The sequence below is a fragment of the Onychostruthus taczanowskii genome, unplaced genomic scaffold, assembly GCF_017590055.1.
Source record: "Onychostruthus taczanowskii isolate IOZ18803 unplaced genomic scaffold, ASM1759005v1 scaffold6, whole genome shotgun sequence".
NCBI classification, from domain to species: domain Eukaryota; kingdom Metazoa; phylum Chordata; class Aves; order Passeriformes; family Passeridae; genus Onychostruthus; species Onychostruthus taczanowskii.
Genome location: NW_024503679.1, coordinates 18579912 through 18606440, shown reverse-complemented (window position 1 = coordinate 18606440; position 26529 = coordinate 18579912). Strand labels below are relative to the sequence as shown.

The 26529-nt window shown below is 42.9% G+C and overlaps 1 protein-coding gene across 4 annotated transcripts; it reads right to left on the bottom strand.

Annotated features, from left to right (window-relative positions):
- Positions 1-38: 38 nt before the first annotated feature.
- On the bottom strand, positions 39-25986 carry TP53BP1 (tumor protein p53 binding protein 1). 4 transcript variants are annotated; one of them, XM_041418806.1, is made up of 28 exons: positions 25723-25986; positions 25587-25638; positions 25430-25517; positions 25140-25210; positions 24289-24447; positions 23757-23838; positions 22410-22555; positions 21457-21586; positions 21039-21130; positions 19825-20027; positions 17721-18882; positions 14967-15086; positions 14106-14342; positions 13209-13266; positions 11930-12022; positions 10337-10841; positions 9409-9561; positions 7386-7675; positions 6898-7071; positions 6188-6609; positions 5865-6056; positions 5180-5383; positions 4491-4703; positions 3861-3955; positions 2644-2843; positions 1687-1832; positions 791-974; positions 39-359 (listed from the first exon to the last, which is right to left on the bottom strand). In XM_041418806.1, exons 1-28 carry the CDS (start codon positions 25981-25983, stop codon positions 323-325), a joined length of 5769 nt encoding a protein of 1922 aa, XP_041274740.1. In that variant the 5' UTR covers positions 25984-25986; the 3' UTR covers positions 39-322. The 4 variants fall into 4 exon arrangements, with proteins under 4 accessions (XP_041274740.1, XP_041274741.1, XP_041274738.1 ...); XM_041418807.1 differs by having other exon boundaries at positions 21457-21583; XM_041418804.1 differs by having other exon boundaries at positions 25430-25638.
- Positions 25987-26529: the final 543 nt, after the last annotated feature.

Below are 26529 nucleotides of genomic sequence, written 5' to 3'. Positions count from 1 at the left end.
TTCAATGTCTGCACCCCAGTGCAAAGGGAATAGCCTGGCATGGCCTTGTCTGTCATTGAAGAGCAGGATCTGGCAGGAGCTCTTGCCGGTTACTAAGATTTCCTAGCCTTGCTATAATGAACAGATCATCTTCATGGAAGTCCATTTGAATGACTGGCAAAAGAGAAGCCTCCAGTCCATCACTGGGGTGTTGTATCTGGTTTCCCAATTTGAACACAAATGCTGCCAGGAAACCAGCCTTCCCCTCAAAGGGTTGGTATTTGCACACAGCTGCAGCTCACACTGAAGTTACATGTCCTTGGGGGGAAAAAGTCCTCTCTGCTCACTCAGGAAGACATAGTAAAAACAGCCAGCAGCACCTTAATGAAATTAATAGAAAATAACAACTGGAGCAAACTGGAAGAATACACAACATAGTGTTCTTCCCAACAAGCAGAAATGCTACGACCCTGAACTTCTGCTAATGGAAAACGCCCCTTCCTCAACACAATTGACTTTGTGTTAGCTCAGGCTTTACTCAAATCAGAATATTAGTAATATTTCGCTCAGAGAAATTTAAGCATTTCTTTTTTTTCTGCACTCCTTTCCTGAAGGCATTGCCCTGAATAAGTTTAGATAAACAAGGAGTACCAGCAGTTACCACAAGAGATCAAACATTTATTTAATCATAAAAGTCCGGCAGATAAAACTATATACAATAATCCATGCATACTGCCCAATTCACAAACATTTAAAACCTGTTTAAAACACAGTCTGCACAACAGTTGGACAGCAGGACATTTTCACTTACTGAGGGACATAGTCATGTTTATATTTTGGATGCTGCCTGTAGCCTACTCTCTCCCCAGTGATAAGACTCTGGATCACCCACTCTTGCGAGACAACAGGCAGCCGTAAAGCTTCTGCACACTTCAAGACACCAGCTGGGCAGGAAAAATCAGTCACCACCACATCATAAACACCCAAAGCAATATCTGTACAGGAGGAAAGACAGGCATCTGTCAGGTGAAGAAAGAGCATTTTGCCTTGCAGCAGAACATCATAGAAGCATGGAATGCTAAATTATTTGGTTTGAGAGGGACCTTAAAGCTCATTTCATTCCACCCTCTGCCAAGAATGGGGACACATTCCAGTGGACCTGGTTGCTTCAAGCCCCATCCAACCTGGCAGATCAGTGTGTTTTGCCACTGTGAACCATGCTTACATCTTCTCATTCCGAGGCAGCGAATTCTCTTTGTAAAAGTTAAGACACACCTACAGCAGCCCTGCACCTCGCAATAAAATATTCCTTTTAGTCCAGATAAAAATTAAGGGAAAACCAGTAGCCAACAGTATAGGCATGACCCTGAGTCCTGACCTCAGGCTGTGAGTGCTAGGGCCTACATCACATATGGAGAGGGAGAGACAGCCCAGTTCAGAAGGACAAGGGAAGCACAATTTGAGAGACCAATTTCCCTCTTTCAACATAGGCTGGAAACTGATGGCTTTTGTCTGAATTGCTGCAGCTTCTCTGCAAGACAGGTGTCCTAGATGTAATCTATACACAGATTATATTAGAGTAGCAAGCGTCCGCCCTTCGCCTGCCTTTCTGCTTACAGACAACCTTGTAAACCATCCCACATGGTTTTAAACCATACTAAAGACCACAGTGGCATAGGATTCCCTGAGAAACTGGCCAGTGAGTACCTTTGTTGTGAGCATGTGAGTAATGCTGTTTAACAGATGCTGCTCCCCCTGTCATGAGAATTTCAGACCACAAATCCAGGAAGTTCTCTTGCTGGTCTGACACCAGGAGAACCTTCAGGTTATGGAATGGGTTTTCTCGTGGGTGCCTGCAGAGTAAAGAGAAATGCAGACTGGTAAGAATATCCAGTAGTCTAGTCACCTGATTTGCTCCCATATATGTTTTGTTAGTGTCTTGCACACAATGACCCACTCTCTTACCACCCCTCCTGAGGTACTTGGAGTGACTATCCTTTGTTTATAGAGACTAACATAGAGCTAGACCGTGTTGGTAGGGTATGTGTGCAGCAGCCTGTATCCAAAGTTAAAATGACCTATTCCCTAATCCTGAACCACCTTTTTTGTGCACATCCAAATTGCTTCCACTTTGACAGGGCTGAGCAGGAAGATCTCAGTCTCCTGCCTAAAAGTCTACAGCTATCTACAAATTTGTGTCTGCCCCTCAGATTGCCTAAGGAGTCTGACCTCCTCTGTCATCTCAGAACAGGCTTACTGGATTAGACTCCATAGAAAGTGCAGAAGCTAGCTTCAAAACGTATCAAAGGAAAAGGAAATTAACATAGTATTGTTCTCCTTTATCCATTTCTGAGCAATTAGAGAAATTAGCCAAGGGTGTGGGAAGCCTTGTCTGAATTCTGCCTTCCTCATGAGAAAGGCTGACGCCTTCCTGACTTCCAAAAAGACTGATTTTTATGTATATGGCACCCAAATGTACCTTGGCATTAGAGGTCATTGTAAGTCCAAGGAAAGAGATGGAAGTGCTGTTCCTATATGGAAGGGAAAGTATAAGGAACAGTACTCAGGTCACCTTCAGTATTTGTAGCTATTCAAGAGCCTCCCAAGTGTAACAGGTCTCTCCAAGAGTCTTGTAGACTCAGATCATGGTTATCTGGCACTCACCATTCTAGCAACTTTTGCTCCTGGAGGCTGTAGCCAGCTGGCAAAAGGTAATTCCGATAATTTTGAAGCTGGTTAGCATGACAGCTATCATGGACCCAGATATGAGACACACAAGGGATCCCTCTGGCAAGGCACAGCAAGTATTTCTGAGTTCGACAATGCTGGTCCGCAATTAAAAGACACTGGTATGCTGCATTACACTTCAGGGGAGAAAAGAAGGCATGTAAACAGGAGGCAATGCTTGCAAAAAAACCCCTGAAATTAGCCTGATGCCAAACAGGTTAAAGAAGAAAACAACTGAAACCTTGATTTCCACAGCCATATTATGTGAACGGTGAATTAGATAAAGGTAGTACTGACTTCAGAATCTGTTTAATCATGTCCTATTCCAAGCTCTGCAGCTGCTCTAGGCAAAAACTCTGCCTAGTATTTTTTGTATCATAGCTCTCTTCAAGTTCAGACAAAAGAGATGATTTACCTTTTAGTCTGAGACTCAGTAAGTCACTAGACAAGACTGCTTTCTCAGGCAAGATGTTCCTAAACCAATTTACCTCTTTATTAAAAAAAAAAAAAAAAGTGTAAAAGCTACACTAAATTGCAGTAGTTATCCAAGTACATCTGGTAAGTGAAGAGCTCTACCTCTAAGTGTTCCTAGGCACACACCTGTGGTGAGACCCCCATCTAGAGTACTTCATCCACTCCCAGGTTCTGCAGTATACTAAAAACACCAGACATGCTGGAGCAGGTCCAGCCAAGGACATTGGACAATGCCCAAGGACATTACCAAGGACAGCCTGGGCACTAGAGCACCTGACGTACCAGAAGAAGCTGAGAGAGCTGAGCTTGTTAAAAGATCAAAAGGGGAAGGCTTGGGTGGTCTTTTTAATGCATTTTCATGACTGATATGAGGGTATACAAAAGATGCAGCCACACTGTTCTCAGTGTTATCCACTCAAAGGACAATAAGCAACAGTTACAAACTGAAATACAAGAAATTCCTTTTTTTTTTTTTTTCCCTAATTGGATCAAGCTGCCCAGAGAGGCTTTTTTGTTTCCATCCTTGACAATACTCAAAACACAACTGGACAAGGACCTAAGCAATCTGTTCTGTTTGAGCCTACTTTCAGCAGAGCAGCTGGACAAGATAAGCTACAGAAATGCCTTCTAATTTCAACTATTCTGTGACTGTTGTTCTAGATCAGTAAGTAAACCCTTACCTGGGTTTCATTGAAGTCTTCCAGGATATAGCCAGCTCCTGCTCGCAGCTGTTGTGCTATGTAATGTTTATCATATGGAGTCATCTCTAAAAAATCTACAGCAGATAGATTATAGTCAAAAATTGAACTATCTGCTTATATTCCTACATCTTAGTTTACAAAGCCCTCATTCATTCCGTAAGGGATCCCAGCTATTCTCCCAAGACTTTCTAACAACACACCAGTAGCCAGGTGAGCACCTTGTCACTTCTTTGACTGCATGAAACATGACACCAGCAAAGGCTAACTGGAACAATCCATACATGCTTTCAAGTTCTATGCTTGCCAGCACTATCCTTCAGCTCTCAAAACCTTCCTTCTTACATTATACTATTCTGACACTGATGATCTCACTAATTTTCACACCTTTCTTAGCTTGCTGAACAAGCCTATGATCATCATTGAGGTTTGTCACATCTTAGACCGCAAGTTGGCTAAGTCAGAGACTGAGTCTTAGGTCCTTTCTGCAAAGGATTAAAGAGCAAAAAGGTAAACAAGTACTCATACAAATGTCTGATCAGACAGTATCCAGCATTTTTCCTAAAGACACAGCATCTCACTTGAAAATGTAAGGGATAAGATTTGCCTCACCTTCTTCCTCCTCACTGCTCCCAGTGGGACCATCTGATGGCTTCTGGTGATTGACCAATTTGTCACTTGGTGTTGCCATGGTGAGAAGAAAGGCATAGCCCAAAAAGAGGGTCTTATTGTGGGGCAAGGGTCCATGGTCACTGTCCAGTACTGGGGGATCTGCAGCATCTACACCTTCACAGGTGCTTACAAACTCTCCAGTTCTCACAGCCCCTGCAGAGAGACAGAAGCAGCATGAGTTTTCAAAGATATGTCTTACCTGAGGAATCAGTTAAACTCAGATATTTTACTACAGGAGACACAGAGGCAGGATTGGGCTACAGTTATACTAGGCTAGGTAGGGATCTTTTATCCTTCCAGATTTTCAAAACATGAAGGACTAATAGGACAAGTCTGCAAGTCTTATCAACATCCTGAAACAACACTGACTGCTGTGAGGGGTCCCTTTAACAGCATTCAGGACTGACTAAAGAAATAAGAGCAAGACCAATCACAACATTAAAGTCAAAAGGCAGAACTGAAAGACAGCAAGTAAATATCTCTGGCTGCTGAATGCATCCAGGGAGAATCAGCCTCAAACCATGCAGGGAAAAAAAAAAGCAATCTTATCTACTTTTTAGTTATGGAAAGTGGAAAGATAATTACAGAAAAAGCAGTGCTGAAAAAACTAGATGAATTCAAGTTCTCACCAGCCTTTATCATTGCTGACTTGCGGCCACGTTTAGCTGGGGATCGTTCATCTTCAGAAGCAATAAGTTTCCTTTTCCCAGACAGTGAGACTGGTGGGACACGTGGACCCTCTTGCCCTTTACGAGTGGGAGTTGTGCTGCTGCTGGAAGTGCTGGGAGAACCAAGGTTACTACGTCGCTTCCTCTTCCCCTCCACCAGATTATCTGCAATATAGTACGCAGGAATTAGTCATGGGCTGTCACCAAACTCCACAAGCTTTCACCCTACCTATCTGTACACAAGTGGCTGAACTCAATAGTACCTTGAAGATACATGCCACCACCCTCTGAGAGAGGAAAGCAAGAAAAAAAATGTATCTTTCTTCTCAAGCCCTGTACCCTGCTTGTCTATTTTCCTCCCAGTACTGCTGGGACTTTATTAGCAAAGCAGCCATCCACGAAGTTTATGTAAGTATGGCAAGCATCACTGTCCTTGAAGCAGACCATGTTCCAGAAGCCAGTCAATACCACTAAGTCTCCGCTGCCAAACAATAAAAGGATCTCAAAAATCTCACTATAAAGTAAAAAAGCATCACTGAATACCCAAAAACATTTAAACACTGGCAATTCAGATCAGGTACTAGAGTTACCTCAAAGGCACAAGACACAGAATAGCAGTGAGCAGCTCAACAGCACCTTTCCTTACCAAGACTGATGTCAGCTGCTTTGGTCACAGGGGTGACAGGTTCATAAGGACCTAGCCCAAACTGCTCCCGCAGCTTATTTCCTTGCTCCTGAGACAGGATAACAGCCATTCGTTTGTACCACTTCCTCTGGCCTTCCTTTTCAATGCAGTAGTATAGCTCTCCAGACTCCTTCCGGTGTCCCTTCACCACACCTGACAAGACAGCAACTAACAGCTGTTAGCCAACCATACCCAGGCTTCTCATCCTCCTGGAACAAGCACCCGTTTCCCACCACATTCAGCAACTCAGAAAACCAAGTATCAAACCCAAGCGCTGCTCTCACCTGCACTGAAGTACTCATCCTCAGAGAGTGCAGTCACCTCTGTCTCCAGTGGGATAGGATCACACAGCAAAATATCTTTTCCTAGCACATCACACTCATATCCATCGTCAAAGCGCAGCTTGTACTTTCCTGCTCCAACATCTTGGGTAATCATCCCTGAATAAAAGTACCCATTTGAGGACCACTTTGCTACTACCCTGAGGCCCACAAAGCTGCTCCCAGTGGATGAGTCTGCACAGTCCGAAGGAACAGTCACCACTTGAAATGGGATTTCTGGAGAGTCACTACGACGTAAGGCACAGAAGCCAGAAGTGCCAGATTTCTCTTCTCCATCTGGCAGGCGAACTGAACGAGTAAATGATTTCTCCTCAGGTGATGCTGTAGTTGAGAGATCCTCCGTAACAGGTAGTCCAGCTAAATCTCTGTAGAAAAAAACAGTCCCATATAAGGGAGGGAAGAAAACAAACAAACAAACAAACAAAACAAAACAAAACAAAAAAAAAAAAAAAAAAAAAGCATTCCCAGAAGGATCTGAAAAAACAATTACTAAGTATAAAATACCTGGGGTGAGGTGCTTGCAGCTGCTATATGATATTACCAGAAACTTCTAAAATACTCAGTACTCCTTTTCCTCTAGGACATTAAGATAGAAGTTCCCTATTCTCTTTCTTGCAATAAATTAAAGTCACAGTCTCCTTCTTCCAGGGTACCTTGCTCCTGTTGTTCGAGATGGTGGGCGTCCTCTTCTTCCTCGTCCACGAAGTGTCACAGGTACTCTGCCAACCTGCCGAGTGCCAGGCATACAGTCCTCTTCCTCACAAGGCAGTGCTCCTGTCTGGCTAACTCTGAGTGACGATGCAGGCTGACCAGCTCCCTTCCTAGGGCTAGAGAATTTATGAGTAAACTGTTTTGAGAGAAGTCACCTCACTAGGATGCTCCCATTTTCTTGATCATCTCACAACATATGCAGAATTTTACCTCTTTGCTGCTAAACTGCAAAGTAATGACTCACAAGGAAACAAGCTACTCCTTCAGGAAGAACAGATGCAAAAGCAAATACTACCTCCTTAATTCTATTCATCAAGCCAAATCTTTTTCAGAAAACCTTTGATTTAGGCCTACCCTACTTCACACTCACAAGCCAGATGCTTGTTTCTGCAAAACATCTCTTCCTCTTTTCCTAAGACTCTACACTTACCTCAATTTTCCTAAGATGCCTCTGCCAATGGGTAAAGCAAATTCTCCGGTTTCTGTCCCACACACTTTCCCTTTTGCAGCTCCAGTTCCTCGCCCTGAGCTGCTGCTGCTGTGTGTGGCAGAGTGACCACTGCTTCCTCCACTGGATGTACGGTGGAGACTCGAGGCCTTAGACGAGAAAGAGCTGACATCACCAAGGTCCCCTGAGGTCAGCGACGAGCCCCCTGCAGTTCTAGAGGGGGACATGTCGGTCTCACATTCCTGGCACTCCACTACAGGCTCCTCAGTTTCCTTAAAATAAGCAAAAAAGACGATTGTCTAAGATGATGCAAGTGCTAGACACTTTACAATCACCAGTCCAAAGTGCAGACAAGCTGATATCACATTCATGAAGCTGATGACAGCCACACAAACTTCAGTCTGGGCTAAGCCGTGGTAGACAGTGCATCTCTCACTACAGGCCTGCAGCTGCTCTGTATCAAGAAGTCACATTAAGAACTCAGTCAGCAGTGGTGAGGAATACATTCAGTGCAGGTAGCACAGGGCTGCAAGTGCAAGCTGCATGTTGAGCTCTGGGGGGTGAGAGCCCCAGGCAAAAAGTCGTGGGACCTGGACACTTGGAGGCACAGCAGGAACAGAAGACACCCCAGATTTTCCCACATTTTTCCAGCTTAGACTGTAAGGGTATAAAAGCCCAGGGTGACCTTTGTTCGAGGTCTCTCCTTGGAGGCACCAATTCAAGCTGTTATTTTGTTATTTAGTTATTGCAAAAAGATTAAATTATTTTAAGGATCCAGATGTCTGAAACTCTGCCATGGGAAACCTGGGGTCCGGTCAGTGAGGAAACCTGATCTGACTGTGTGAATGTGGGGTGCATAAGGACTCAAGCAGGGCACCCATCAGCTCACTGGAGCTGTCCACTGTGAAGGGGCCTCAGTCCCAGCTCGTGGTGCAGTTGTGACTGCCAAAGTGGCTCCCGGATGTCTGGACAGGGAAGTTTCCTCAGCAACACGGAAGAGCTCAGCTTGGTATCCAATTGGTCTGGCTTTGAATAATTCCCACTCCTACAGAGTGTGAGATTGCAGCACATACATGACACTAGGAGCTTGGGCTGCTTATAATCCAAGATCAGTTCCAGACAGCTTGTCATCTGGAGTTACTAAAGCTTTATGGATATAAAAAACGCATCTACAGAACAGTGATATAAAGTGGTGGTAGGTAAAGCACAAATGGTTATATGATTGTGATTACATAAACTATGTAAGCATATTTCAGGACACTTAATTCTCCATTTTTATGTTACAAAAAAGAATTTTGTGTGTAGTATCAGTTGTAAAAGTATTGAACTAGTTTATCTTTTTGTTTCATTACTCACTGTGACTACACAGCACAAGACTCTCATGTTATTTACCTTCATAGAATAGTAGTAACATTTTATTGCTAACAGGCTGATGTGGTTATAGTGTTCATCAAATCAGCATTTCTCAGCTATCTTTCATGATTCTCTAAAGACTTTCCAATTAATGAGTTGACACAACACAAGTGTACTAATAGAAGGCTGGTTTGTTCCTCAGTTTTAAGTTGACTTTTGAAGACCCCTTACAGAATCTGGTACACAGGGTTCAAAAAGACTGTGGTTAAAAACTACACTGAACTGCAAAACAGGCTAAACTATCTTATATAGTTTTACAGGCAGAAGTGATTTTTGTTTACTAATAGAATTTCTGCTCTATTCTGCCAAAACTCCAAGACTTTTAAAATAATTGCACGCACAAAGTCTTTTGTTGAGTTCTTTGGGACTTGAATGTTTCTTGAGAACACATGGCATGAAGTGTACCAGCATCAAAACCATAGCTTTTGCCATCCACTAAATGCCCTGCAAGTCTGCTCATGAAGAAAGCCTTGGCATCACAGCATATAGTTCATTCAGCTTGTTTCCTGCAGTCATAACATGTTCTCACTTTAATAACTTCTATCTTTCAGCCAATATCTCATCCCATTTAGCCATGAAAACAGGAACTTACCTCAACCACCTTTCGTTCCACCTCTGCACCATTGATGTAGTAAACATCTGTTATAACACGCGTAACAACAGTGCGCACTTCTCGAATAGTTCGCATGTGGCGACGCTGAACTCGGCCTTTGGGTGGGTAAAGAAGGTTAAATTCCTCCTCTCCCTGTAATAGAGGGGATACAGTAAAACCAAAACAGACCACAACAAAAAGCAAACTATTTCTGAGTAGGGCTACCTCTACAGTACAGTTTCTTCATACCATGTTAAAGTACAGGAGTAGGGAACCTTTAAGCATCTTGTTACAAATTAATGCAACACAGGAGACCCTAAACAAAGGGGAACTGAACACATTTTGCTGACAGAGTAGGGAACCTTTAAGCATCTTGTTACAAATTAATGCAACACAGGAGACCCTGACACACAACAAAGGAGAACTGAACACATTTTGCTGACACTAGAGGAAGGGAAATCTTAACAGTCCAAGGAGGAAACAGCAAACATGTTTAGCATGGCTTCTGATACTCTTTGATTGAGTAGACTCCCACATGTATCACATCAATCTTGCATTGTCTTTTTATGGCCCTGTTAATCTCCTATTTCCCACAGGACACATTAGTCTTAAATCAGGTTTAGTAAAAAATCATTTTTCTAATCTCTCTCTTGATAAAAAACCTAGTCCCACACAAAAACAATCAACCAACCAATCAAAACGTGTCCCATTTTTCCAGAAAATACATATGGAGACAAACACCTCCCAAATTCATGCCGTCCCGTGAGTATTGCTACCTTAGCAGTTGATTCAGGACAGCTTGTGACATTAGCATTTTAAAATGGTCCTTGGCCTTTTTTCAATAGAAAACCAACTGTTAATGAATCTACTGGCTGAAAGGATACTTTACTGTCCTAAAGCAGTTAAATACAGGCAGCCCTCATCCCACCTGACTGCGCAAGGAGTCCGTGTCGTCTCCAGAGGTGTTGACAAGCTTTTCCCCACTCTCATCAGTTTGAATGTTCACATCTTGTTGCCCAGGTTTTTGCCCAGACATACTGGTTCCCATTTCCACCTGTCTACAGATTTCTTCTGATGTCTGTGTTGCTGTTGTAACAGTAGTTGTTGGGGTAAAAAGACAGTCTGCTGTAGTTTGGATCCCTTTATTCTTGATGTTTTCCCACCTCTCTTGACTTTGATCAATTTGAACAGCCTTACTTTGTTTTTTCTGCATTCTTTTCCCATCTTCTCCCTGAGTGCTTGCAACATCAGTCTCCATAGACTCGCCATCCTCTGCATCAGAAGACAGTTGATGGCAGTCCTGCTGCATCCTCTGAGGAATTAGGCTCTGTCCACCACTGTCGTCTGCCTTCTGCGGCTGGTACTGCCAATCACTGGGATTGGTATGTAATTCAGCATCTTCTTTTGGGCCAGGAAAAATTAACCGATCCCCCCTGCAAACCAGTTACACACAGATCAAAACTATTGATAAGGAAAACAAGACAACCAATATGCTTCCACTCAAGTGAAAGCAGTATTAAAAAACCCTCACCTTGGCAGTCACTCAGTTGCTTCTCCAATTGCACAGAACTCAGAGAGTTCAAATAATAAAAAAATCTTTCAACGCTTCTCAAGTGATACACAGGGTGGTAAAACACAAAACACTGTATAGAACTAAGTGCTTTTTGAAATACAAATTTTCTTGCTACACTCCACACATTAGGCACCAACTATGCAACTTCCCAGAAGCATGTCATCTTGAAGTTCCTTCAGGCTCCTCCAGTGCTTGATTGGCTTGAAACTGATAATCACACGCAGCAAGAAGACCCAGTAGCATAAACACAAATGCTGTCTAATGTTTTCATTAGAATTTGTCTGCTCTGCCAAAAGTATGCCTCTGCCAGGTACTATATGGGACACTATACTGAGGCAAACTAGAAGTATGTATTTGGCTTTCCTTGAGGATTTTAAGGAGTTGCTGTCTTCACTTCTGGCTGTGCCTTGTCCAGCACTGGAACTCCCTATTTGTTATGGTCTTTAATGCAACTGTTGAAACTCCGGTTACTCTTGCTACATAGACCAAGATCTCACTGTCCCATCAAGAAATAGAATGGAAAACACTGAAGAAGCAGATTTCTACTTCTAGCTCTCCAGGCAGCACCCTCCTCACCATAGCATATGTAGCTGTACAGTCCTTTGGAAGGGGGACAATAGCAGCAGCAACAACAAACAAAACTGGTCAGAAGATCTTAGAAGAGGAGACAGAAAAGGTATTTAAACAGCCTTAAATATCGCAATTTTCTCAAACCCAAGACTTCACTGAAGCATATCAGTCTTCTGGAATCACATGGCCACTCAGTCAAAAGGTAAGCCTGATAACCATGTGAGACACAGACAAACAGATTTAGTATACTTATCCCACTGTCCCCAACCTTCTGAGTCACCCAAAGAAAATGGCTTAGCGCAATTTCTTTGACGTAGAAAACGCACATCTGAATATAAATTCAACCACGACTGGCAGGCAAAGACTGTGAGGAGTTACCTAAATGGAGAAGTGGAAAGACCATGACCTCTGGCCTCATCCTCTCGACGAACTTCACAGACACGACTGAACACAGATGATGCTTTCTGGGAGCTAGCAGTGCAGATTTAAGACAAACAAACAAACAAAAATGCATCAGGAAATGAGAAAAACCCTCATAGAGCAAAACAAGAATTCTCTACCTCCTCATGAGAGCAACAAAGACTATTGAACTTGTTGACCTACACAGGCACAGAATGACTGATGATCTATCTCAAAGATCAAGAATTAAGCTGCAATTGCACAAGCATTTCTGTCATTTCTGAAGACATACTAACCAGAAACTGTTGTGTGGAAAACTGCAGCGCCATCAAGAGTTTATACTGCCTCTGGTACCCACCAGAAGACACAGTTAGACCCTTTATGGCTTACTTCTCAGGAATTTCATAGCACCACAAAAATACTGGGAAGGACAGTCATAAAGCAGACCCTGAGAGTTCATATTCATCCTATACCTACAAAGGTAACCCATCCTCAACCAGTGAGCAATTACTATCATCCATCCTCAGCACTGAGGCATGATTACTATCTACCAAGCTATCCTGTAACAAGAGATGCTGACTTTATTCCTATGTTTTCTCACTACGTCAAACCACTGCTCTTCACTCAGATTACTACAAGTCACCATCTTCCTACTGAGATTCCCATTAGTATTTACAAACATTACTCCCTGCAAACTAAATCAAGCAATGCTAGACATTAAATGTGATGTAAGATAGATACATACAAATCAAAAGACCAAGGGAATAACTCGATGTTTTGGTCAAAATGTTAACCTGTGACTTCTGTATATCCATGAACTGATTATGAGTTTCTATCAGCTTTCTACCAAAAAGACAATTCTCTTTCAGAACTTCTCAGAGATTCTTCACAGAAAACTGCACCGTGAAAGACAGCAGAAACCCATATATTTGGAATTTAAGAGACAGATAAGGCAGACTTGCATTCTGGACTGCGCAAGACATGAATTTCTGGCTTTGACCACAATCAAATGGAGGCAAAATGCTGGTATTAGTAGGAACCACAGAGCCCATAATGAACAAACAAGTGGGGTTCCCACTTTGCCTATGTAATTAAAACCTACTGCAACAGCTATAGAGTTAATATCATATCTACTGCTAGAATGTTCCTTGCTTCTGTGTCTCCTTCTAATTTTTTTTCTCCCTACAGCTGATAATATGTGGAGAAAGGATCTACCCAGACCTTCGTATTAACTCTGCCCAGCAAGAAGCCCAGTTACCTAGCAGCAGCCTCAGCAGCAGCAGAGGATCCATCTTTCCTGTCACTGGTTGCAGGCTCTGAAACAAGAAGGAAGGGAAGGATGATTTTGGCATCATCCAAAAGGACTCTCCTGACCTTTCCCAGCTCCATATAGTCAGTGAAGAGAGGCTGAGTAACACTGGACAAAGGGTGCCCAGGCTTCCCCATCCAACGTCTCAGAACAGACCTACATTTCTACAAGTTCTAAATTATCAGACTGAATGCCACTGCTCTAGTTAAAATCCTGTCAAACTTTTTTTTCCAGATTATGGACAGGTCCAGAGGAAGCAACAAATATGATGAGATGAAGTGGAGAATCCCTCCCACACAGACAGGCTGAGAAAGCTGGGCTTGTTCAGCCTGGAGAAGAGAAGGCTCCAGAGACACCTCATTGTAGCGTTTCAGCACTTAAAAGCTTGGAGAAGCTGTGGCTGCCCCAACTCTGGAAGTGTCCAAAGCCAGGCTGGATGGGGCTTGGAGCAACCCAGCCTAGTGGAAGGTGTCCCTGCCCATGGCAGGGGGTGTTGGGACTATGTGATCTCTAAGGTCCCTTCCAATCCAAACCATTCTATGGTTTGCTTATCTATATATATCTTTTCCCACCCAACACAATCAAACTTCACTTCCTGTCCTGTGTACCATTGCCACTATACATCACAATTTGTAGTCTGCTGGAAATACCTTTCCTCACAACAGAAGCCTCTCCTCTCACTTCATCCTTGCTTAGAGCATTGCAGAAACAGAGAAACAAATTTAAGTGACACTGCCCAAAAAGAAAAATGAGAAAAATTACAGGGACTCAGAGACTGTCTTGGGAGTTTTTGAGTTAGGGCTGAGATCCAGTAGGACCCATACACTTCAGGTTTTATCCTCTTACTTTCCAAGCTGAACGGCAAGGACTCCTCGCTCCCATCATTCACAGGGGTAACAAGGTTCATTCGCAGAGAAAGTTTTGCCTCCGACTCAGGAACCACACCAGACTCTCCTTTCTCATACACTTCTAATACATCTGCTGATACCACTGCACTTTCCACAGTGACATTGTTGGTCCCCATTGTGCCCTCTGCTGTAACATCACTGGTTGCTATAGTACTGTCTGGGCAAGTATCATCCACTGAAAACAGAAAAACAAAAACAAGAAACAAGAAGTAGCTATTGTCATTCACACTGCTGGGGTTGAGGTCCCAGTTTTGGTTTGAAGACACTTCACTGCATGCATTATTAATAATGCTGCTGTAGTGGAAATTCCTTTCTAGAGATCTGAAGCATGAAAATTCTGTAGCACAGGTACTATCCTTAGTTTGTGACAGAATAATTTACTACTACCCAAACAGAACAGACTTCTTTTCATCTAGCAGTTGCAGGATGCTGTTTTGTGAACCTAGCAGAGAAAGTCCTAATAAAAGATGATGAACACTGGAAGCAATCCTCTTGGTCTAAGCTCTTTTGCTACTCAGAAGGCTCTTTTACATTCTTTAATGAGTTGTATACAGGACCACAGTGAGTGCAAGGAAGACATGCTCCATGCCACCCTGTACTCAGGGAGCAAACACCTTCACTAGAGACTGAGAAAACATGACAAGGAAACTATGGGGAAGGGATAAGCGTCCCCCCCACAGAACAGCAATGTAGCCATTTTTTGCCAAGGCAGGTTTGAGTTACCCTAATACATGCTGCATCAAGAATCAAAAGCTCCCAGGCTTTCATTGCAGAATAGAGCCATTTGGGTCAGACTCACCAATTGGTGTGCTGTGTCTCCTGGGTCCCATTTTGAGATGGCCAGTAAGAGGTGGTGTTATGCTACTTAAGGACTGAATGACATCACCCTCCTTCGGCAAAGTAAAATGAAATTGGGTTCCTAAAAGACACAGAGCACCAGAATTAGTAATTTCAAGGATCTACTTTAGTTCAAGTATCAAAAGCACATATTCAACTGTGCTGTGGAAATAGGGAAAAGCATAACACTGGTGCTGTACAAAACCCCCCTGAACAGCTGCTCTAACTGACAGTCCTCACATTTTATGTGAAAAATCTCTCTCAGTGAAAATCTAGACTGTGGTCAACTGAATGCAGCTGTTCCCAGGTGCTAGATAAAAGGGAGACTAAATATCCTATGAGTAGGACTTCTACAGAATGCAGCTTTGCTTCAGAGATGCTCAGGATATTCCATAGAAGAGGAAAATGAGGTCAAAAAACAGAAATAAAGGTTAGGACAGAAATGAGCTGGCAAAGCTACATGTTGCCTGAACTGATAACCTAAAACTTACTCAAGCCACACTCCCTCATCTTTGAAAGGTCATGGAGTACAGGAGACGCCTCAGGACAGAAGGCCAGTGTCACTCCAGTCTGCAAAAAGGGCAAGAAGGAGGACTCGGTGAACTAGGCCACTGTTGCACCTCCATCCATGGAAAGATGGAACAAATCATCCTGGCTGTCATCACCAAGCACATGGAGGAGAAGGTTATCAGGAGTAGTCAGCACGGATTGACCAAGGGGCAATCACGCTTGAGCAAACAGATTGCCCCCAGTGATGGAATGACTAGCTGGGCAGATGAGAAGAGAGCAGTGCATGGTGTCTACACACTGCCTTCAGGGAGATTTTTTAAATTGTCTCCTGAAGCATCCACATAGGTAAGCCCAGGAAGTGTGGTTTGGATGAACAGACAGCAAGGTCAGTCGAGAACTGGCTGAACGGCAGAGCTCAGAGGGCTGTGATCAGTGGTGCGGAATCTGGTTGGGAGCCTGTAGCTAGTGGTGTCCCCAGGGGTCACTGCAGGGTCCACCCTCAACTTATTTGTCAGTGACCTGAAAGAAGAGACAGTGGACCCCTAGCAAGCCCCCACCTAAAGTTTGTGCTTACTGATTTATGCTTCATAATTTGTTGATAAGGGATTATACTCCTAAAATATTTATCATGAAAATAATTATTACAATAACAAAGCTGCTTTAAGAGTAGAGAGATGCTCTACAGCTCTTCATACCTTAAGGACTGAGTGATGGCAGGAGAGTAAATACCACTCTACGTACTTTTTCCACCATGCTTCACAAGTCTGAAGGCAATTAGGTAGAGTAGGTCAAAAGCCTGAACTCTCTCCTAACACCGATCAGCCCTTTAGTTAATACAAATGCATAAAAAATAAACAAGCATTCATTTTGGAATTAATTTTCTTTTAAAAATGGCTTACAGTTCCCTTTTAAAAGTAAACCCAGCCAACTGGGATGTTCTTAAATTGCATTTAGATTTGTCTAAGAAAAAAACCAAAACATTTTCAGTACAGTATGAGAGGCAAAATATTATCCAAAGTCAAACACAATTTAGTTTATGCTCTCTTAAAAAGGAAGTTTTGGACTGTGAAAATTGTGAAAAACAATACTGAAGTGGAACATGACATTTAACCTTGTTATGTAACTGCAGCTATTCATCTTTATCATCATTTTAGCAGCGTACTGCCAAAGTTGTTTTACTTAATAAAACCCATACTCTTCTTAAGTTTGAAGACCAGTACTGTTCTCCTGACTATGCCAAATCATCTTACAAAATCTGCAGTCCCAAATGCCGTGGACTTGTTCACAGAAAAATTCATCTTTGATCACAAAATGCAATGGAATCAGAATACCTTTGAACTTCCTGACCAGTATTTTGACTAGATCCCCTCAAAGCATTATTTTCTATATAGTAAAGCTATTTCTTCTTCTTTCAGTTAAAGGAAATCAAGAATATTGTAGCAAAAACGTCATTGTACAACTTAACATTAAATAACATTTGAGGTCCTACAGTCTTTCACTTTTCCTAACAGACTTCATAGGGGGGTAAAATACATATTCTGACACTAAAATCATTCTTTGTTCATTCTCATTTAAGGGCTAGAGAACTGTGTTTAAAGATGAAACCAGCTAAGAGGCAAAAACAAAATAGAAGTCGTATCCCACATCTTGTAAAATGACACACAGCATGTTAAATTATTTTAATGGATCATGACAATACCTGCTGAGCCATAGCTTACATGTGAGTGAAAAGCCATTCCACTTTTAAAAAATCTCAAGCAAAATCTGCTATATTAGCTTCTAGCTCAAAGTTGCTCTGTACATCCCCACAAAGAAAGTTCTCCTCTGAGAAGGAAGGAAAAAGAAAATAAGGAGACCTACAAGAGGGAAAGTACTGACTACCACACACCCTATTCCTTTCAAGGACCCTGCTGTTGTTGCTTCTTGAGTGGGGGAGAAGTCACAAAAATCCCTGAACATTGCCAAGGTCACAGAGTCTTCAGTTCTTCAAGCTGCCCTGCATTTCTACCTTAAAGTAGAAAGGAACAAGAACTACACCACAGGAGAAAACAGCGAAGTCATGTTCTGCATATAACACAGTAAGGTATAGTGCTGCTCAACTTGCATCTAATAGCAGTGCTCCCTGAAAACACTCAGGATTGTATACAGCTCTCCTTGACATTACTCAAAATACACACCTGTGAACTACTAACCTATATTCACTTACCACTGGAAGGACTGGGGGATTTAGAAGTTGCCTTCTCCTGTGGCTGCATTTGCTCTTCTTGCTCCAGATTCCTTGTCGTAACAGTATCCTCCATATTCTGTACTACTGGATTCTCATGCTGAACCACATGTGTTTCAAACCCTCTCTCTTGAAGTGATGGCTGATTGCTTATCACTACCTGTCCCAATTCTGAACAATCGGGATGGTTTTTGGCACACAACGCCACTTCTGATTGGACATCACTCTTTAAGTTCGGAAGCAAATCGCGCTGCTCCAGTGCCTCCCCTACAGAAGGCTTAGCTAAAACTTCATTGAGCTTTGCCATGTTAGTAGACAGTTTATCCAGGCTCTTTGCCTCTCCAGCATCAAAAGTACAACCTTTCAAAGCTTCTTTTCCCTGGCATTCTGGTCCAACCTCTTCTAATTCCTGGGCTACGTTTTTGCTATTTTTACAAGAATCATTCACCTCTGTATCTTCATGACACTGTCCTTCCCTTTCAAGAATAAACCTATGAGAAAGTGTTATATTAACAAGAGACTTATCTTCCTTTATTTGCAGTTTTTCTTCTTGTTCTTCACACTGAGTCTCAGGAACTGCCTCAGGTCTGGAAGTCTCTTGAGCATATGACAAAATCTCAGGCAGACCAGACTGATCTGCAGCAGCCTGACTTCCAGAAATACACTCAATCTCCTGATGAACTGCAGAGGCTAATGGCCCATCTCCTGCAACACCTGCACTAACAAACTGTCCTACAGGCATTCCTGCAGTCTCTACATCCTCCTTTTTTGCTTTTTCACAGTTTTCAGAGGGTGCTTGATCACCTGCATTCACTTTTAGTTTTATTTTATCATTGTCCACAGAACAGAGTCTTGAGTCTGAGGCCTTGCATTCAGAAATTCTCTCTACCTGTGTGGTTTCACTGTCTTGACCCGTGTTCAAAGAGTCTGAACTGATGTCTGTATTCGTGGGCTGGCTACATCCACTTGCAGAAAGCATCAGTTTACAGGAATCAGGAGGCTGTGACACAGAGTCACCTGTAGACATCTTTGACAAAGCATCTGTAGATCCAGAGAGATCTCCTGGTAAGCATAAAGGGGTTAAACCAGCAGTTTTTTCTTCTTCATGCCTATTCTCTGGACTCTGAGTTGGAACAAAGATATCCTAAAATGAGAAAAGTGGGACATGGAGTATTAGGACATCCCAAGTAGGACTGTTTATTATTCCTAAAAAATTACACTGGATTATGGATCAGAGCAAGTTTAGCAAAAAACTACAGATTAAAAAACAAACAATGAAAACAAAAACATCCAAAACATTTTTCCCACACATTTATGAGAGACATGATTGATCTGTTTTTGCTGAGAAAAATTATCACCACACATTACTAATTAATATACCTTCAGCAAAGTCAGACACAACCCTTGGTATCTTTCACTACCAAATCACAAAATACAGGGCAAATATGACAAATTAGTAGCTATTTTTACTTGAACCACCAAGGGTATTGGAAAGATTCTCTGTGGTATCTATTATATTAACACAAATGCTGTTTTCAGCTCAGGAGAAGCACTGCTTCAACTAGTGAAGTTTCTAGCAAGTTCATAACATTCGTAATATTAAGGTATAAACTCACAAACTCTTAAATCCTTTTGAACAGTTGTAATTTTCAGAATCAAAATACACAAAGGAAACAACAGCAAGAATAAGAAACTTGAAAAATGCAGTAAATAAATTCTAGCCTTGTAGAATAAAAATACTTTATTATGGAACAGCTTCCCTTTCTCCACAAAAATGATGCTAAGGTCTTGGCCAATAAAAAACTAATTTATGATGCAGTTTGAGAAGCAGGATGGCCAGTTCAGCATAAGAAGACAACAGTCTAAGTCAACAGCTTCTATGTTTTGTAACTCACTATGCCCTCTTAAGCTGTTCTGCATTTTTTCTGCAGGAAAAACTGCCACACAGTATGACTAATATATAACTGCAACTAGTGGGAACAGCTTAGCAGGGAAGCTCAACATAAAAGAACAGAGGTTGACTCAAACACATCTTATGCATCAGCCATATAAAAACCCCAGAAAAGCTATATACATGAACCCTTACATGAGAGAACTCTGGTTGTGATGGTATAGCTAAAGATCCAGGAAAGAAGGTTGGGGCACTCTGGGACACTGGAGTTGAAGCCTGTGGCTGAACAAGAGGTCTTGGAGGGACACAAGGAAAGGCCATCTCCACCAGCATATCTCCTCTCCGCTTTTGCGTCAGTTCTCTTCCATCTGCGGGCACAGATATATCCATCTGTTCATCTGGTTTGAAAGAGCAGAAAAGATATTAGCACTACATTCTTGTGTTGTATCTAAGTTTTCAACATCATACTAAAAGATTTGTCTTCAGTGGTGTATTTAACTTTGTAAATCTCGTCTCCAGCGGCATTCTTTTTGTAAGGGGAAAAAAAAAAATCAACAAAAACATCCGTATTCTTACTTTCAAAGGGAGAAGCAAGTGTTTTGTTACAAATTCATATGAGTATTTTGCTGCAGGTCTAGAACTTCTAAAATTAGGAAAAAAGTGTCTGAAACTTATTTTTTTTAAAAAAAGGCATTTTTCTGAGGTATTTATTTTCCTTTTGCCATCTTTATTAAAATGCAACTAAATTCAGACCCCAGCTAACAAAATATCTGTTGTAACAGTATTTCACATTCTGTGACAGGAATCTCTCAGAAAGGAAAATCTGATTTTGTATCGTACTAAAAACCTGTGGGGATGGACAACTTATCCTTGATGGTAAATGTATGCTTAGAGAAAATATTTAATAACCAATGCATCATATAGAAAAATTTCTCTTTAGGCATCAAAATTTAGGATACACACTTGTAGCACATGAAAGGTTTTACAAATATTGTGGAAGTTGTCTATATTAAGGTAAAATAACCTATTATGATGCAATTCTTATCTGTCCTTCGTACTGCCCTAACATAATACAGGTTTCTGCCTGTAGCAAGAATGGCTTGTTCCTAAAGAAGATAATTGCCAGCAGAAATCTGTATGCCACACAAAGCATCTCCTATCATTCAAATGAAGGGACACTGGTCAACAGCACTAATTTAATTATGATAGCTATGCAGGAAATACCAATAGCAGATAAAGAATCCTAAACAACAATCAGAAATACAGATCTCCTTTCATCTACCCCTTCACTGTTCTCAGTCCTACTTTATTCTTTAAACATAATTTTAACAGATTTTGAAAAGGCTGCAAGCTCTGACTAAACCAGTGCACAAAAACACGACCACAGACAGTATGCAGAAAAATGTTACCTTCTGCTCTCCCCTGTTCAGTAGGGCTGCTGGGGACAAGGGCATTTGGTCCAAAGGAAACAGGAGGAGGAATAGCTAGGCCTGAAGAGACACTGCAAACCAAAAGGAAACATGGAAATGAAAACCACGCCTCACTAAAAAATGCATTAAGTTCTCCTATCAAGCTCCAGCTTGCCACAATACAACTCTTCTCATGAAAGGTGTCAGGCGTTCACCAGTAAGAGCCTAGTGACAGTAAGGGATCACAAGGCCACCATTAGCTCATTTCATTGCAAAATAAGGCCATGCTCCTCTCATAGTGCAAAATTAAAACACTGATTGCTTAAAATCAAGCACAAGTCCTTGAATAATGAAAAGAATAGGGGGAATGCATTACTGCAACGAAGTTCTTGAAAGAGTTTGGGGGTTTTTCGCTTACGTGGAATCACCCTCCTGTACAAGGAATGCCTGTCCAGAGAGCTGCAGGACTTGCAGACTGCGGGCAGGAGTGCATGCCAGAGAACTTCCCTCTTCCATCCTGGTTATCGGACAGCCACTCCCTGCAGCTGCTTTGAACAAAAGAAAACAAAGATAGAAATACAGTCAAAAACCACAGTGATTAGAAAATTCCAAGGAATTAAACTCATGCTATTGCACAACTCCTTTTCAGATAGGCAACAACAAGCTGATTTTCAGAGCTGGTGAAGGACTGCACATGACAATTCAGTATGTGAAATGTGAGCACAAAATAGTTCAGATGAAAAAGAAAAATCTGAATAGATTTTAGACTGTACAAGTCTTCCAACCTGGGAATTTTTAAAAATCCCCAATGGCTCCAATATCAGCTCACCTGATCCAGCACTAGAATACAAATATAGGCAAGTTTCTTGTAAGAAAAGACACCTTGCACTGACCACTAACTCAGTGTGAGGAGAAGGTTGTTACTGAATCTTCTGGATACAGAAGGTTCACTCAGAAGGTCAGGCCAGAACAGACAACACTGGGCAGAAGTTTGCCCACACTACTTATCCACACTGGTGTGTCATTAAAAAGGCAGAGCATCATTAGTTTCAGAAGATTAAAACTTCCCTCAGAAGAGGGTAAAAGTTGGGTTTTGGTTTTGCTCTTCAAGAGGCACAGAAACAAAGGAAATTAAATGTATTTAACAAGCCAGTAACCATTCTAACAGGAAGTGACGTTTAGATATTGTTCCACACTGTAGTGAATGAGGCTGCGTCCTTTCATTTCCAAAGCGTTCTCAATTTTAGCAGAAGTTACATGAAAAATACTCACGGTGCTCTACACCCTAAAACACTAAATGAAGATCAAGTAGGTATGGTGTTTATAACTATCTCTGGGATGGATATTTTGGTTCTGCTTGTCTGTTGTTACCTGTTGCATGATTCTCGGGAAACATCTCTTCCTGTGTTGACAAGATATCTGACTCCTCATGACCAGAACCAAGGGATTCCTCAGTTTTACAAGCACCACTGACATGTGTCTCCTTTCTGGTATGCTCTTCTGCTTCCTGCAGAGTTCTGAAAATGCAAGACACAGTCATTGACCTGAGAAATTCAAAATGTGAAGACCACAACATCGCAAAGAAAATCTATCAGTAACAGATAGAAGACATTCACTCATGTATAACACAGGGCAAAAAAAGGAGAGAAGAAAGAAAACCAGCTTCGCCTGACAAAATGACATTTTCATCCTTGATAAGTTATACTTTCAGAACAGTTTTCTACATTTTATACCAATCTAAGTGATGTTTAAATGGAATGCAGATGCTCTACTGACTTCTATTCAACGTAGACTCTAGGAATTTCACTTCACCTCTTTAACATTATTTTGTGGCAAAATACAATAATACATGAAGAGCTAAATATTATATAAATTTTATGCCAGAGAGAATAAATACTATTCAACAAACTGAAGTTTCACACTTAAAAACACTTAAAACAAAGCTTACAATAGCAAATACACAAAAGCATCCTGGACTACCCACCACTTAGCCTCCAGAGCTCCTCTGTGCAGCCAAGGCCCATGCTACAGTGATTAAGTTATTTCAAGACAACTTCCATGACTCAACATGAATTATTGCTTCTAGCATATTCCAGTTATACCATTTTAGGAAAGTTACTGGCATATTTTATTATGTCATGAACCGCCCTTGAAAACAAACCTATCAGTATCTCTGTGTTTAGGAGTTTGACATCACATCTTTTCTCACCAAGGAATACTAAGAGCACTCCTTAGTCAGCACTGCTGCAAAAAGGCCTCAGCAGTATGCCATCTTTCCTTTTACCTTTCTCTTTTGCCTTAAACCCTCTTCCAAATCTAAAAATCTAGTAAAAATATAAATAAATCACCTTCCAGAATGCCAACAAACTATTGCAGCATATATCGCAGTTGAGACAGCCACGATACACAGCACAGCCTCATACGATTTCAGAAAGCTTCTACCCATACAGAGTAACACCACACCACTGCAGAAGGCTTCAAGCATCTGCCCTTATTCTTTAGCCCAGCCTTTTATACCCCTGATGTTCATGCATTGCCCTCTGCTCCCTTTGGTGATTGCTCAGCACACCTGGGCACTCCACGTCTCATTGCTGTCAGTGCTGCTCACCTGCTTTTCACAGCTGCACCCACTGGGGCTGGGGCAGCCCACCCCACTCCCAATTACCACAAACTGTGTGCCCACAACAAATAACCTACAGAGGAGACAGACTGCTTTACCTTTCAGACTTCTTTGCTTGGGTTTCCAAAGCAGTATGTGCTTCTGTAATGGAGTCAGTTTCTGTGTTGTCTGCACAAAATTCTGGGAAGAGACGTAAAATAAAAATACCTGGATTAATATACAAATAAGAAAATGTAGGTCTGTAATTTACAGAAATACCAAGGCAAGCCTTATATTAAAAAAAAAATATTTTTGACTATCTATAACAAGAAGGGAAAAAAAAACAACCCAGGATGAGGTTTTTACCAGGGAGAGAATTCAGTATCAGATTGTCTAAATACTTTGGAAACCAATTAGGAAAGAGAAGCGAAAGAATCAATGATAGCAGTTGGACAGGTACAAGAAAACAAATTAATCAGTCCAAAGGAAAGATGGGGCAAAACTCTTTGCAACTACCAGCGAGCTGTGAACTCATTTTTGAAAACTACTAGCACCATATTTCCTGTCAAAAAAACATAACATTTATAATTTAAAGAAACCAGATAGAATCTACACAGCAGCAAGAAGATATCTATGATCATTTTCACTTACCATATTTAGATTCATTCTTAACAAGTCTGGAAGAAAGGACAGTGGGTCCAGAGTGGAGCTGATGCCTAGCATCTCCCTCACTGGGCACTAAGTCACTCTCCAAGTCCTGGCTCTGTGACAGCTCTAGAACTCCGAACTGGAGCTGTGACATGCCTGTATCTAACACCAGACATCCGTTACAAACATACATACCAAAAAGAAAGAATCAAGTGCCATCTATCACTTTTACAAGGGCAAAAGATATATCCTCTAACATGCAAATTATTTAAGCTATGCTGAAACTCGGAATAAACTAACTGATCTGATCTCAGCTGTACTAATTAAAACATGGTATCAGAACACGGACAGTGGCCATTAACTCAAAAATCTATATTAATCAGCAAGAGCTTATGTAATGCCATTAGGAACTGCAGCAGACTTTCATTCCATGAATAGAAAATAATCTTGATAATACACAGCCCATGTCTGAAAATCCTCTGATGACAACAACCATTATGCCAGTTCATAATAAGGCTCCATTTCCTAATGACCACAATGCATCCCTGCTTCTTCTAAACCACATTAAATCTTGAAGATCCATTCTAACAATAATAAATAATTCTAACAATAGTAAACAATAAACATTCTAAACAAGACATTCTAACAATAATAAATAAACCTTGTTTTGTTTTTTTTTTTTTCAAACACCAAAGCATACAAATAAACTTTCAGAAAAGGATGCTAATTTCTGACCTATTACTACCGGCACAATTACCCCTGGTGAGACAAGTAAGTCAGCTCAACTGAAAAACTGCACAGACGGTCGATCCTATTCCAAAAACCCAAACACCGACCTGAAATGGGGAAGTTACCTTCTACACACGGCGAAGAAGCACAGTCCTCAACATCACCTTCACTTCGTTCCCCGGCCTTTCCAAGGGCACTGCAACAGAGATACTCGCTAACAGAGAGACTGCTGCAGGCCGCCTCGAGGGGTCACCCGGCACGGACCAGGCGCTCCGAGCCCTCCGCACCGCACGTCCTGGCACGGCCGCTGCAGCAGCGAGCCCGCCTTCTCGGCCTGTCCTGCCCTCAGCACGAGAGATTTCAGCAGGCCAGAGAGGCGGCGGCCGAGAGCCGCCATCTGGCCCGCCCCACGTACCTGCTCTCCCGGTCGGGCGCTGGAGACTCCTCCGCTGCGCAGTCCCGCGGTCCAGAGGCGCTCGGGCGGGCCGGGCTCTCCATGGGCTCTGCCAGCACAGCGCCGTCAGCGCGGCCGCGGTACGCGGACTTACCATCACCCCGCGCCCCGCCCTTACCTGCGAGTCGCTCCCGCGGCGCCCGGCTGCCAGCAGGACCGCGGACGATGTCCTGCAAGACAGAGGCGGGGGCCGCGTCACAGACAGGCCGGGCCGGGCAAGGCCGTGTGGTGCCGCCGCCACGCCGGGCGCTCACCAGCACGGGGCTCGGGCTCCGCCGGGCCGGCAGCCGGCGGGCCAGCACGCCGAGCCAAGCCCGCTCCGCGTCCGCCTCCGCGCCCTGGGGCTGCGAGTCCTCCACGATGAGGAGGGGCGTGTCCTGCTGCGAGAAGCCAGGGTCCAGCTGGCTGCTCCCGCCGCGCTCCATGCAGGTCGCCACAGGCTGCGGAGCCCGGCCGGGCCCTAGGCCGCCTGCCCGCCCGTCGCCCAACCCAGCCGCACTTCCCGCCGCCGCCATCTTGCCGCGCGCCGATTGGCGCGCGCGCCGCGCCGTTACCGGGGGGACGCGGGGGGGGCCGGGATGGCGCCGCCCGCTCGGCCTCCCCGCGAGAGCTCCGGGACACGAAGGGCCCCGCGGCTCCCGTCCGCCGGGCTCGCGCGAGGGCAGGCGCGTCGGCCGGTAGCACATGGCGGGCCGGGCGGGGGGCGTCCGCGCCCTGCCCTCCCGATCCCCTTTGCATCTGAGGTACAAAACAGCCCCGGGCCCGGGCTCCCGCACGGACCGAGCGTCGCGTACCCCGAACATCGCGTACGGCCTTTCCTGGATATCACAGCACAGCGAAATCCTGTTAATTTCCCTGTGTTTGTATGACTAAACAGTAATCGAAGAAGCCTTGCACATAATGATGACAGTATTGTTGTCTTTCCAGCATTCACCCTCTTGCCTAAAAAACAGTTTGAATAGCGTAATTTAAATCTACTTTTGGAAGTTCTGGTTTTTATTTCACCACCTCTCTATATTTTATAGATGAGAATTCTGTATATTTTATTTAAAAATCTGTTG